The 15,294-nt window shown below is 33.7% G+C and overlaps 1 protein-coding gene across 6 annotated transcripts in view; it reads left to right on the top strand.

Annotated features, from left to right (window-relative positions):
* Positions 1-15,294, top strand: part of LOC143252935 (F-box/LRR-repeat protein 4-like) — a 138,761-nt gene that overhangs the window by 43,321 nt on the left and 80,146 nt on the right. For 5 of the 6 annotated variants that reach the window (XM_076505831.1, XM_076505832.1, XM_076505829.1 and 2 more), the window contains exons 4-5: positions 3,955-4,047; positions 4,442-4,664. In XM_076505831.1, the coding sequence (XP_076361946.1) occupies positions 3,955-4,047; positions 4,442-4,664 (316 nt within the window). The remainder of the gene's footprint in view (positions 1-3,954; positions 4,048-4,441; positions 4,665-15,294) is intronic. The other variant, XM_076505830.1, reaches the window with a different exon arrangement.

The following is a 15,294-nucleotide window of genomic DNA, read 5'->3' on the forward strand; positions in this document are numbered from 1 at the left end:
AGGGTAGAAGTTGGGAAACACTGGGTTGCAAGTGATTGTTGTTCCTTTAGGTCTGATGTTTTGTTGTATGTGGAGATAAGGAATAATATTTTGGTTACAAATTTCATAAAAGCAAATTTTGAAGGGATGCTAGAGTAATTATCTGTTATGAATTGGGCAGCTTAGTTATTTGGAGACACTGATCATATATGGATAATTTTTGAAGATCAATTTGTAAATATTCAAGGTAAACTTGTACCTTGTAGAGAGAAAACGGTATCTGCACGTAAAATACCAGGTTGGCTGACAAAGAGTTTAAGAGATAAAATTGAAGAAAAGCATTGAGTTTAAGAAGTTTAAATTGAAATGTATGATATATTCAGTAGATTATAGAATATTGAGAAAGCTGATGAAACAGAAAATTATGACATCAAAAAGGATGCATGATAAATGTTTGGCTAAAAATTTTAAAAATTAACATTAGGAATTTCTTTAAATCATTAAAAATAAACAATGTTAGAATGAGAGTAGGATCATTGAAGGATATAAAAGAAGGGTAGTATTCTGACACTTATGAGATGGCTGGGTTATTAAATTTTACTTTTTATTTGATTTTTAATAACAATTATTTAAGCAGTATTTCACATTTTGAACAATTGATATATGGAGAAAAACATCAAACAAGATGACTGCTTTAATTCTGAGCTGGTTAAAAAAAAATTGAAGTATGAAAAATGGTAATGCTCCTTGGCCAGATAACATTTTCCCAAGGATTTTGAAGAAGTTAAAGATTGGATATTTGAGCCACTTTCTACTTTTTTTTGTCAGTCCTTTAATAGTGAGCATGTACCTCAATAGTGAGGATTGGAAGGTAGCTAATGTAATTCCTCTTTTGAAGGGAAGTGATATAATTATCCCACTTGATTTTAGACCCATTAGTCTTGTATCTTGTGGAAAAAGTTTTGGAAGGTCTGTTGAAAGATGTTTTGAAAAGTTATTTAACAAAGTTTAGAATTTTATTGAATAGCTAACATGATTTCACTGAGGAAATATCTTGCCTCACAAATCTTCCGACATTCTCTGAAAAGATTATTGCTCATGTATATTAGAGTAAAGGTGTAGATTTGGTGTATCTGGATCTTCAGCAAGCATTTGACAAAGTATCATATAAAAGGCTTGCAAAAAAATTGTCTCTAGAGGTGTGGGAGACAAATTAGTAAATTGTATGGAAGAGTGGCTGGTTGGAAGAAAGCATAGGGTTGTCACAAATGGAGCTCAGCCAAACTGGATTAACATTTACAAATGGGGTACCTCAGGGGCTAAGTCTTGGGACCTTTTGCTCTATTTGTTTTACATCAATGACAGATAAAGAATAGTCAATAAATTACTTAAATTTGCAGATGATATTAAGGTCTTGGGTCTAGCTGAGAAGAAAATGTTGCTGCTTTACAAAAAATGATTTAGATCATTTATTGAGTTGGGCAAATAAATGGCAGATGGATTTTGATTATAATAAATGCAAAATATTGCTTGTTGATTATCACAATTTGCATGGTAAGTATAATTTGGTTGGTAATAACTTTAACAGTTGCACAAAAGATAGGAATCTTGGTGTAATAGTCAATCGCTCTAAAACTTTTGAATTAGTATGCTGTTGTCAGTGGTAAGACAAATAGTACTTTAGGTTGTATCAACAGAAATAATGAATGCAGTTCTTAAGTGGTTATAATTTCATTGTACAGGTAACTGGCTAGGCCACATTTGGAATATTGTTTTCAGTCTTGAGCTCATCACCTTAATAAAGATATCAACTTTATGGAAAAGGTTGAGAAGAGGGGTATGAGGCTGAAATTGTTCTCTCTTGAAAAAGATGTGGGGGGGATCTGATTGAGGTGTTTAAGATTTTGAAGGGAATTGATAGTGTTGATGTATCATCTTTTTTTCACATTTTGTGACTAGGAGACACAAGTATAAATTTTGGCAGGGTAGGAGTCATGTTTAGGTAAGGCAGCTTTATTTTGTTGGCTTCTCAAATGGGTTGCCTTCAAATGTTGTAGAGGCAGTAAATCAAATGTGTTTAAGAAAAAGCTAGATAAGTCTTTAAATAATAAGGGCTGGCTTTAAGATTTGTTTTTTTTTTTAAAACTAATTTAGTGTAGAGTATGGAACAGCAAAGTTGGATTGATAGGTCCAATATTGTCCCAAAACATTATTTTATTAACTTGACATACACTACTCTTGGTCTTTTCTTTCCCAATCAGTTTAATCCTTTTTATGTAAGGTTCGTTTCAGATACGAGTTAAAATAGAGACAGATATTTTATTTTATCTTTTGATATCCATTTATAATACATAACATGCAAATATAAGTTTAAGCAAATAATTTAAAATATGGTGAGAAATGGTTTGCCTAAATTAACTCAGGCTAGTATGTTTTGAAATATGGAAGGTTCCTGAGTTATCTTGGGGGAAATCAAAAAAGGGGTTGAAGACTAGGATAAATTATTATGAAGAATAGACTTTTCAACAATTTATTCATTTAGCAAAATATATAGTAACTGTTTGTCTCACTACCAATTTCCTATGATGTGTTATTGTTTATTTGAATTTATCTGATGATTTAATGCTAGGTTTGTTTTGTCTAGCAAATATATATTGGTGACTGATTTTTGACTTGAGTAGCTGAAATGCAAAAGGAAAGGCCAGTGTTGAATGAATTTCATCCAGAACTTTCATTTGCCCTTGAAGTAAAAATGTTCATATTCTTAGTTCTCTTTTGTAGGCCTTGCATAAAATGTATGTTATTTTTTGCATCATATTCTAACCATGGATCTATTTTGAAAAATCCATCTTGAAAATGTGTTGTCTTAAGTCTTTACAGGACTTTATGAAAATAACTTCTGTGCATGATGATTGAACACTTGAAAACATTATTGTGGCGTGCTATATGTTACTGATTAAAAATAACTTGAAACTGTGTTGTCTACTACATCTATTAAATTATGGTGTAAATCTTGTGGAAATTTTAAGTGTCTCTACAGAATTATTTCACTGTAACCTGGTAATTCCACTTAGTTATACTAAAGAATGTTTATTGGTAATTTATGGTTGAAAGGTTATTTATGTCACTGACTAGTCTAAGTTTTCTGAAGTTGTATGCTTCGTGGATATCAAAAGTGTTTATAGAACTGTTGTAGAATTAGACTGGAATTTTAAGGAGTCTCACATATGCAAGTGTGGTTTTGTGTTGATGGCTAGCTCAATGCAGACTGCAGAAATGGGTTGACACACAGAATGGCAAAACTGACAGTCACTGGTGAGAGCCTAGGGATGTTTACCTGGTACAGCAGTGTAATTGGCCTCATAAAAAAAAAAAAAGTTATTTTAAGTTTTCTGAATGGTTGTGATATAGAAGAAAAATTATTTTTGGTTTCATGTACAAAAAGCGTACTATGAAATAACCAAAATTTGGTACAAGTCAATTCAAATCTGCTGGTAGGATTTTCAGAACAATGTGATGCAAGAGATTAGTGTGTAATTGAAAGAAATCTCATAAATTGATAAAATAATTCAATATATTTTAATATAGTGTAAGACATTTTGTATTTCTTGGACTCTTTACCCAATAAATGACAAGTTACTGTGCTAGTTCCAAATTATTTTTAAAATGTTTGAGTTTAAACTGTTTATAAAATTGTTTTTAAATAAGTTAATTTATTATATTTTAATTTGGCATGAAAATTCTCAGGAAAGTAATTTATCTCTATTAGGTTTTTCTTGTTCTCTCTTTAAGGTTTTGTGTGTTTATAACTAAGTTTAATATTTAAAGGAAAGTATGCAGAATTAATTTGTTTTCAATATTTTATCAAGTTATTAAACACTGGATTTTTTTTGATTTTTTACATCTAAAATATTTCAAATTTGTGCAGGATTTTAAGTTACAGTACAGTAAAAGCTGAACTATTTTCATCTATAGGTGGCATGAGTTATGGAGTGGCCCACCACAATTCGTGAAATCAAAAGCACGGTTATTTTCTCCAAAAATTAGCAATGCAAATTTCTTGACAAAGTTAGTGGACTTTTTAGCTTTGGTAATTTGTTTAAATTATATTCACTCTCTCCATAGTTTACAGCAAAAGTAATTTCTCATGAATCAAAAATGTAAATGACCTTTTTATATAGTTTGGCTGTGTTAGACAAATTATACTGTTTCTCTTTGTTTATTTAGTTACAACATAATCCATAATTTGTGATTACAAAAATGTTCCTTCTATTTTATTTTAAATGTAAATAAATTAAATTATGTGTATAACCTAAGTTTATTGTTACAAACAAAGCTGAACAAATTCTTGAAAGTCTGTTTTTAAAATAATCCATGATTGTTTTGTTATTTTTGTGTATCTGTTTGTTCATTGGAACAAAATTTTAATACATTTTATTATATTTCTTTATTTTGTCTGTAGTCATCTTTTTGTTGAATTCTACCACAAACACTTGAGTTACTATTCAGAAATTGATGCCATTTTATTGGTTGGTACCAAAACAGATGTGTTTTCTGGGTTTACTTGTGGTAGAGAACCCAAAGTAGATGATGTTCTAACCAGTTTTGATTTATGGACACTCCAGTCATCTGTACAAGCTTCTGAAAGTCTTCTCAGAGGCAATGGATATTTCGACTTGTTGCCAGTAAGCATGTAGGAGTACCATTACTGAATTTATATTTTTATGTCTAGGTTAGACACTTAAGTGAACCATTGAAAAGAACTCATTTATCTTTGTAAATCGTAGTAAATTATTGCTTAAACTTATTGCAACCTGTTAATATAAAGTTTAAACATTTTTAGTATCAATGGCTATTAACTTAAATTTTGAGGTATTTTGTAAATATTTTAGTAATTGAAAATAACACATTATTCATTGAATGTAACTCAGTGTATAATAACAGAGGTAGTAAAAATTGTGATATGACTAATCCCATAAAAATGTTTTAAACTCAAATATTTCACTATGCCAGCTTTATCAAGGAATAGATGCATGATACCAATACAGTCTAAATTGGAAATAATAGGCAGAACAGAAGAGCATATTTAAATAATATAGAAATGGAAGAGTATATTGTGTTACCTTTTACTTCTTGATGCAAGAATACTGAAAGTCCAAAAACTATAAATTTAAGAAAAGAAGAGAGAGAAATAATAATACGTTAATTACGTTTATTCAGATTTTTCTGTAATTGCTTCTAGTCATGAGACATACTTTGCATGTATTCTTTATTTGGTCTTTGGTTTATATAATTATTTTGAAAACATGAGCATAATAGTTTTTAAAGTACTTACCAGCATGAATGAGTATAAAACATTTTAAAACAGTTATTTGCTTACCTTGAACAGTAGAATGTACAGTGTAATTATTTTAGTTCAATTTAATCATTGTGAAATAATGATTTCTCGTATATAACAATCAAAATTAACATACATACAACCTAGTTGAATCTCCTGCATTAATGAACCACAATAAAACTTATTCAAGAAAGATCTGGTTATTATATCTGATGCTGAAGGTAAAGGGCATAATGTTTTTACCACTTTTGTGTGTATTTTTGTGTCAGCAGCATTTGTTAAAAGCAGCTGTGAAAGAATTTGGACAAAATTTGGAATACATTTGGACTGTGATCCAAATTAAAAATGATTAGTATTTGGATAGTCAAGGTCATACTAAGGTTATGAAACTAAAAATACCCATCTTTTAACATGGGGGCAGTTTTTGACACTATTTTTGCTCTATAATTCAATTAAAAAGAATTGAATTTTGATGAAACTTTGTGAAAATATGTAGAATATTATCCCACATTACCTTGTCGAAAAATGGTCTGTGTCAGAAGATAATGCCAGACGTTCAGACACATTGTTTCATTTTGTGAGAGCTGAATATGATCATTGCTGCATAGTGGAGGTATGCATTCTACTGAGTGCCCCTCTAGTTTCAAATATGACATTGTGTTACATTAATATAACCTTACACAAATTTTTAACATATTTTTACATCTCTTCAGTTTGTCTTCTGAGAATTACATTGCTGGTCTTCACTACTGCTAAAAGCTAAATCCACAAGTCAATTATCTTGTTCAAAAAATAAAACTTTTGCCTGGAGCCAAACCTACCTTTTCCAATTCATAGACTTGTATTCTTTTGTTGTATTATCTTTATACATAAAGAAATCAAAGTTTTTTTATCCTATCAGACTCCTTGTAAATTTTTGGAATAAATACACACAACCATACACAGAAGACTATGTTCTCTTGGATTCACACATTCTGCTTGAGAGATTTGCATGCATACCTGGCCTTTTGAAAACTCCCACTTAATTTCCCCTCGGTGTGGATTCCTGTACGTGGTGAGGGGACCTCCCAGGGAAGGTTCTGTTTTTTCAGTTTACCTACTCTGGGATTTAAACATCCACCCACATGTTTGCCGTGCATGGTAACTCATGAAGGGAAGGAGATGATCTTGATGGTTGAGGGGTCCAACCCCAACACACCACTTTGGCCTTAAATTCCTCTAGACAGGTGGCCTTGGGGTGGCCCCCTAGGATCATTCGGTTGGTCCACTTGGGCTAGGGTCAACCAAGTACTAGTGTTGGATGTTCTCAACAGATGTTGTGGACATTGTATCTAATGCTGGTGTTTGAGTATAGTGCTCACAAAACCATGGCATTCCTCCAGTGCCCTTGTTTGACATTGTAGTGCATCCTCTTACAGAGCTCCATAATTGGTTGGGTCAGTGGGCACCAAAATATTACTTTTTTTTTATTATGGATCCTCCATATAAAAACTTAAATAATGAAAAAAAAGTCCAAAGCTAAACAACCACATCTTGAAGATTCTGAGAAGCAATATTCAACATCTCTAACACCTGTTGTACCTCATTTTCTTATCTTACATTCTCTTTCAGACAAACCTTTAGGGCAAATGTCTCCCTTTTTCATTCAGAAGGGACCAGAGGATCTTGCTAGCTCTCCAAAGTCAGTAAAGAAACTTCGATCTGGTGACATATTGGTGGAAACATTCACATCTCAACACAATGTATTACTGTTGAATTTAAAGGCAATTGTGGATATACCTGTTGAGGTTACATCTCATGCTACTTTGAATTCATCACAAAGAGTTATTGTTGAGAGGGATTTGAAGAACATCCCCAAATCAGAGATTCGCACTGGTTTCTCCACCCAAGGAGTTTCTGCAGTGAGGCGTATCTCCACTCACAAAGATGGAATTACGATGCTGACCAGTGTTCTTGTTTTGATGTTTACATTACCACATCTAACTGCTACCATCAAGACCTGGTTATCTAATTTGTGAGGTACAGCCATATATTCTGAACCATTTCGGATACTTCCGCTGTCAGCGGTTTGGTCACTTAAAGACATCAGGTAATGAATGGTTCCTTGATGTTCATTGCGATGGCAAGGACTATGATGCCTATCAGTGTGCAATGGACCCTGGTGTTATATGTAGTGGCTCTCACCCCTCTTACTTTCTGTCTTGCCCTAGGTGGATGGAAGAAAAAGAGGTACAGCATTTGAAAACTGTTCGTTTCTTGCCCCAAGGTTCAAAAGTTACTGTCCACCACACCTCTCAGAGATATGCTGCTGCATGCTGTTCCACTGCTACTGTAGAAGTGTAGTCAGATCTCTCTGTGTCTCTGACAGAGTCGTTTTCAAAACATGTGAAGAATCTTTTGCACCTGTGGTTATGATGATTGCTATGAGTGTGAAATGGGCCCTCATTATTTTAATTTGCAATGGCTCTCACCCGTCCTACTTTTGTTTTTGCTCTGAATGGTTGGAAGAGAAAGAGGTGCAGCATTTGAAAACGATTGATAACATTGCTTATCCTGAGGCTTGAAAGTTGCTGTCCACCACTTCATTTCAGACATATGCTGCTGCACTTCATTCTGCAACTACAGTGAGAATGCAGTGAGATCTCTCTGTGCCTCCAAAAGAATCGTTCTCAAAACAAATGAAAATCTTTTGACCTCCATGATTAGAAAAGTTGATGAATCAACTTCAACACCCATCTGTCTCTTATATACATTCCATCAAACCCCAAGATTCACATCCTTTGGTTCCAGGTACAGGTAATTACTCAGATCCATCTTCCTTTCTCATCCCAAGATGCAAAACAATTTTGCATTCACATCCTCAGTCACTGGAATCCCCTTCCAATAGCAAAGACTTGCCCAATCGACCCAGGGAAGGATCCATAGAGGTTGATAGACCTCCCTGAAATAAGGACAATAAGAAAAAAAAACGTGGTCGTAAACAGGTCCTACACATAAATAAAAATTGCCACCTTGATACAATAGAACTGTTGAGGTTTATGCTCTAATCTGAATGACATCAAAGCACTGATTGCTTCCTACCATCCTATATTTGTTTCCTTACAGGAAACATTTCTTAAACCTGCTGATACAGTCACCTTTTGGTGGTTTTCTTTATACAGAAATGACAGGCTGTGTGATAGATGAGTGCATGGAGGAGTGGCACTGTTGGTTGATTGGCATGTGCCCACCCTGTCTTTGCCACTCAAACACACCTTTGGAGGCTGTAGCCATCAATGTTTCCTTGGGTTGTATCATTACTTTTTGTTCTCTCTACCTGTCACCTAGATAGACATATGATCAATCAGAACTTGAAGCTCTCATTGAACAGTTGCCAGCTTCCTTTTTAATCCTAGGGGACTTAAATGGACATTATCCCCTCTGGGAGAAGTGCTGATATTGATAGGAGGGGTTGCTCTGTAGAGCTTATGCTATCTGATCACAACATTTCTCTTTTCAATAGCAATTCTTTTACTTATTTTGCTGCATCTAATCAGTCCTTTACTGCTATTGATCTTTCAGTTTGTTCTCCTTCACTATTTACACATTTTTCATGGAGGGTGGGCAGTAATCCTCGATGCAATGATAATTTTGATGAAGACTAGCTGTGGTACATCCCTTCCAACCTGCATGCCCTGGTGGTAGCTGGATCAAGCTCGCTGGCACTCTTTCACTGTACTCACAGAACTTGATCCTGTCATCATCTGTAAGCCATCAATAGATGACTGTGTGGCAACAGTAACTGACTGTATTATACAAGCAGCTGCTCAATGTATTTCTAAAACCATGACATGTTTTCCACTATAACCTCATTCATGGTGGAATCCTACCTGCCACGTGGTATGGAAGACTAAAAATGGATCTGGGATTCTTTCCGTAGATATCCCACAGTCTCGAACCTCATTGCTTTCCAGCAGGCCTTTGCACATGCTCAGTGGGTAGAATGTCAAAGTTGGAAGAAATCTTGGATTAAGTTCACAACCAGCATATCTTCTACCACCAGATCCAAAGTTGTGGGACAAGATTCAAAAGGTCAGTGGGCAATATAATTCTGTCCCACTTTCGATCTTGCTTTCTGATGGCCAGGAAGTAGCTGATACCCAGAGCATTGCCGATACTCTAGGTGAAAGTTTTTGCTGGGCATCTAGCACTTCTGCTTCTTCCTCCACTTTCTTAGCTATCAAGACTTGGGCAGAGCAATCACCTGTTTTCTGACAGGAGAATGTTTTTCCTGATGCCTGGCACTAGGCTATTGCCCTACCTTTTTCTAAGCCTAGGAAGAATCCCAAGATTCCTTCAAACTACTGTCCAATTGCTTTAATGAGCTGTCTCTGTAAGACCTTAGAGAGGATGGTTAATGCTCGTTCTGTTTGGTTCCTTGAATCAAACAACTTCCTCTTGCCCACCCAGTGTGGGTTCCAAAGACAGCCCTCCACCATGGATCACCTGATTCGACATGGAAAGTCAATCAGAGAAGCGTTTCTCAAATGACAACATCTTGTATCAATATTCTTTGACATTGAGAAGACTTGTGGTACAACATGGACGTATGGCATTTTGAGAGACCTCTATATATATGGGTTATGTGGCCATTTGCCCATTTTCATTAATTTTCTAATGGATAGGAGATTCTAAGTTCGTGTGGGTTTGACAGTTTCTCATTTATTTCTGCATGAGCTTGGAGTCCCTCATGGCTTTGTTTTGAGTATCACACTTTTCAGTATAAAGATTAATGCCATCACTGAACAACTCTCTCTTACTGTTTCAAACAGGCTTTATGTTGACAACTTTCACATCTCATGTCAGTTGTTGAACATGAGGTATACTGTGTGGCAGCTACAGACTGCCCTCAATCAATTATTGAAGTGGACCACAGAAAATGGCTTTAACTTCTCCCTCTCTAAAACCGTTTGCATGCACTTTTGCCCCCAATTGGGTATTGAACCTGATTCTGAACTTTGTATCGGTGAAGATGTGCTGCATGTGGTCCCTGAAACAAAGTTCTTGGGGCTTATCTTTGACAGTAAGCTGACCTTTATACCACACATCAAGCAGCTATGGGTCAAATATACAAGAGCACTGAACATCCATTGTGTTCTTTCTTCCACTATTTGGGGAGTGGATTGATGTTCTGTGCTAAAGCTATATACTGCTCTTATTCGATTGAAATTCGACTATGGATCACTGGTCTATGGCTCTGCTAGGACCTTGGCCTTAAAGATAATAGACTGTATTGATGATCAAGGACTTTGTCTTTGTACTGGAGCTTTCCGCACTTCCTCAGTTCAGAGCTCATATGTAAGAGTCTCATGAACCTTCTTTGTACCTCTGTTGTTTGCAACTATCTTCACTATATGCTTTGAAACTTGATGAAAGCATCCAATCCCACCTGGAGATGTGTATTTCTTCCTTGATGGGCCATACTTTTTCAAAACAGACGATGTGCCTTTGCTCATTTTGGCCTTCGTATCCAAGCACAGTTGGATGATTTGTGTATGTCCTTGGATAACATTGCTGTATCCACTGGTCAGCCCATTTCACCATGGCTTCTTACAGTCCCCAGATATCACCTATCTATTTGTCATCTGAGAAAAGCAGCATTCCAGTGTGATGGTGACACTGTCCACTTTAGAAATGTTTTTAGTTTTTAAAGGCCATTAATCTTTGTAATGCTATTTAATTTTTTTAATTTATACAATCAAACTTTTTAATGTGTTATCTTTTAAAAATCAAAGTCCATCTAGTATGATTTGAAATTAGAAAATGGTCATGATGTCAAATAACTGGAAACCAGGACTGGAAAGGCCAACTTCAGGTGACTAATGCTGCTGTTTGAACTACCCATTAATCATCCTCTAGAGTTATTATTAAAATTTTGCTACAAGTCTTTTAAAACTTGTATTACTTTACTTTATGAAAATGGCTACAATGTCAAATAAATAACTTGGAATCAGGACTGGACAGACAAATTTCAGGCAAATGACGGTGGTTTTTGAACTTACCTGTTAGTCTTCCTGGTGAGTTATGATAATTACATTTGTGCTACAGAAAGTCCTGTACAACTTGTATTACTGTAGTATTTTTCTTACAGCTGTAGACTAGATGTAAACATTGGTTTTAATGCTATTTATGTTTTTCTTAAACTTTGTTTTGTTTTACGTTAATTTCTTTTTATAAGTTTTACAAAATTTACTTTAATCTTAACTTTTTACTGGATGTTTGGGGCAGTTAGTCTAGCTTCTTTGTGCCATAAAACACAAAACCAACCAACCCACTTAATTTCATACATGTCCATGCAGGTTTGTACTACCACATAATGATGTATCATGCAGCAAAATTCTCAATCACCAGGACTGCAACACACCTCCATGCTTGTATGCTTCCTCCATATTTGCATGTGATAATATATATATTCTTTCTTTTGGCACAGTTGTATTCAGATGTGCTTTGAGTTTGCTGAGATTTGATTTTTTTTTTTCATCCTTTTTGCATCCAGTTTGTTAAGAATACATCTTATTCTAATGAATATTTTTCAGCTTTTCCTGCTCACCTTATTTAATCTTCTACCCATGGTTTCCTTTCTTCTCTCCAACCAGTTAGTTCCAAACCTGACATTTTATTTCTTGTTCTTCCTACTGTATCAGATAACATTTTGAAATTATTTTTATATGTACTTTGTTCCTATGTAACATGTAACTCATAGGATGATGTTTAGATAATTTATCACCTCTTAACATGCTCACATACAATATACTTGTATCATTTAGATCTAGGTTGTTACTCCTTAACTTGTACCAAATGTATTTTAGGTTTAATCATAGTTCATCACTTTTTACATGTACACATAGTTGATGTTTGGTTATATCTGAATACTCTTTACATAGACATGAATGTTTACCTGCTGTTAGTTACTCTTCAACATGTAAAACATTGATATTGTTATTTTGTTATTGTTCATTACTCTTTAACATTTCCACAGAGAAGTAATGCTTACATCTAGTTCATTACTTCTTCACATGTTCACATGAAAGGTGAAGTTTAATCTTAATTAAATATTCGTTGCTATGTACAAATAGATGTTAATGTTTAGCTCTAGTTCTTGTTTGTTAGCATGTCCATGTAGAAGGTGTTTTCATATAGTTCATTACTCCTTAGCATACAACGCATTTGAGACAATTATTAGACAATAGTTAATTACTCTATCATATGTACACAGAGGGTTGTGTTTAGACATAATTAGTTAATGTTTGTCATATACCACTTAGAATATATTTTTAGTAATAGTTCATTACTCCTTTCAATGTACATATAACTGTTGATGTTTAAACAGGTATGTTAGGTAATAACATTTAGTTTCAGTTCACTATTCCTTAACATTTACTACAGAATATATTGTGTAGTCATGGTTTCTTATCCCTTATCTCTTGCTGTGTGGGTAGGGTTCATCGTGTTCTAATTTCTTAGTGGAAGAGTAAGCATTATGAAAATTGCTAAATGTCAATCTTGTGTGTTTGTCACATGGTATATTGTCTTCTGATTTTGCTGGGATTATAATGCAGGCACCATAAAATTACTTCTATTGACAAGCTAGAATATAAAATAAGAACATCCTACCCTTTTACATTTGTTTACTTGTATTAAGTACATGTTTATAACGAATCGTACATGCTCGTTTTGAACTGCATAATCCTGTCTTCCTAAAGTATCTAAGTGGGTAAAGCTGTTATAACTGTTGTAGAGTTTTAAGATTGGTGATCAAGGTGACATGCTGATCAGAAATGAGATTTTTTTAGACCATTATACACCTTAGCTAAGAAGCCTGAAAAATTATGGTAGAATTTTTTCGTATCAGTGTAGTAAGTATTTGATTTTTTTATTTTATTTTATTTTTTGAAATATGTTTATAAAACCTACAAAAATTATTTTTTCTACATATTTCACGTGAAATTTTGAGGTGTAGTAAATGTAACATGAGTAAAAAAAAAATCATAATGTAGTAAGCAGCAAAGATCCTTGTTTTCTATATATATATTTAGTTATTGTTTTATATTAATAAAAAAATGACCAAAATTTAAGAATTTATTTGGAAACAGTAATAGTATATTGGTCATTCCATGTTAACTTGCTCAGCATAGATTTTCTTGAAGAAATTCAAGCAAAACTTGTTTTGATTTATTCAGCCATGCAGAATCCTAAAGCTGTACTGCATGGCTGAATAAATCAAAATGAAGTTTATGCTAAATTTTTTTCAAGGAAATCTAAGAAGTGAACTGGGAAACCCAAGGTGAGTTGGCATGGAATGACCCATATATATACATATGTAATATATGATAACCAGAACATGATTGCGTTTTACAAAATACTGATACATTAGTACTAAGACTAAGAAGAGTAAGATTTGTATTTTCCACAGGCCAGATTAATGCTATTTGATATGGTAACATAAACTGTATATGCACAACATGATTTACAATGTGTGTGGAAGATTATTGGTTATACAGTTCAAAGGTCAAAAAACAAAATATTAATAAGTATAAATAGTTGTATACTGTTTTGGTATTTGAGCTACTTAGAATAAACATTTGTGGTTTTCTAATACAATTTAGTCATTCTAGAATGAAAAAAGGTAAATTTCTTTAAACGAAATAAATTTAAAACAACTGTTCAACTTGTTGAGCTTCAAATCTACTCATTGCTATATCTTTTCTACCATTTTCTGTATTTCAAAGTTTTATAGTTTCTTGACCAGTTTAACTTATCTTTAATGAATATCTATAAGTTCTCCCCAAAAATCTGACTACTTGGTCTGTGTAAGTGAAGTATATCTCAAGTACATAATTCATTTTTACCCTGAAATTATTCTTTAGGTCAAACCATTCTACCTGTTAAATTCTGTTAAGTAATTCATTGCTGCATCTAGTCCAAGGGAATACTACAGAAAGAGCCACACATCTGTTTCCGTCCTTGATATTATGAAAGAGATCTTTATATTTTTAATCAGCTCATTGATTTACAGTCTTCAACATGTGGTTTGTTTTCTTTGCACCTTAGTAACAGCAATCAACTATCAATATCCTGTATTTTAACACTTAAAATTTGTCCTAGTTACTTGGCGTATGCTTTTCTGATCCTTGCCTTCATGTCCTTCCAATTCATTTGCACTACATTTTGGCATGTCCCCTCTCACTATATCTATCCATCTTTTCTTCATTCTTTCTTTTGCTTCTTTTCCTTCCACTGTCATATTTATCAATGTCCTACCAACATGATCCCATATGACTGATCTAAGTTGAGTTTTGTCTTCATAATTGGTATTATTTTCAACTGACCTAATGGGTTCTTGATGCAGTCTTTTTTTGATAACCCTGTTATTCACCTAAACATCTGCATATGCATCATTAATAATAATCAGTCCTTCTTTCTTAAACTTTAGCATTTTGCTCCATACAACATGACTGATCTTATAATTGCATTATGAATGTTTCCTTTTAGCTTTATTGATATCCACTTAACATATTCGTCCTTGCTGACTTCTCTCCACTTTATTTATGCATTATTTATTCTTTTGTTAACTTTATTCATTTTCCCTTTGCTTGTGCAGTTCATCTAAGGTATCCAAATGCTTCTATTGTCATTAGTTTCACCATCGAGGAGCATCTGTCATTTTCTCTTAGTTTCCTTACATTGAATTTTGTTACCATGTACTCTGTTTTTGTCCTAATTATTTTAAAACCATATTTCTCTTTCTCTGCCTTTCCTGTGCCATTTTGATAAAAGGTTAGAAAATAATGACCTTCATGCCAGTAGTTATTATAAAAGAACTTTTTATTTTCTGTTTCACCATTGAGGTTAGTATATACAACTATTTGGTATTCAAATATTTGTTAAATTACAAAAATTGCTCCAGTACCACTTTTCTTTTCTCTTTACAAAGTATG

This window comes from Tachypleus tridentatus, chromosome 6 (genome assembly GCF_004210375.1).
Source record: "Tachypleus tridentatus isolate NWPU-2018 chromosome 6, ASM421037v1, whole genome shotgun sequence".
Classification (NCBI taxonomy): domain Eukaryota; kingdom Metazoa; phylum Arthropoda; class Merostomata; order Xiphosura; family Limulidae; genus Tachypleus; species Tachypleus tridentatus.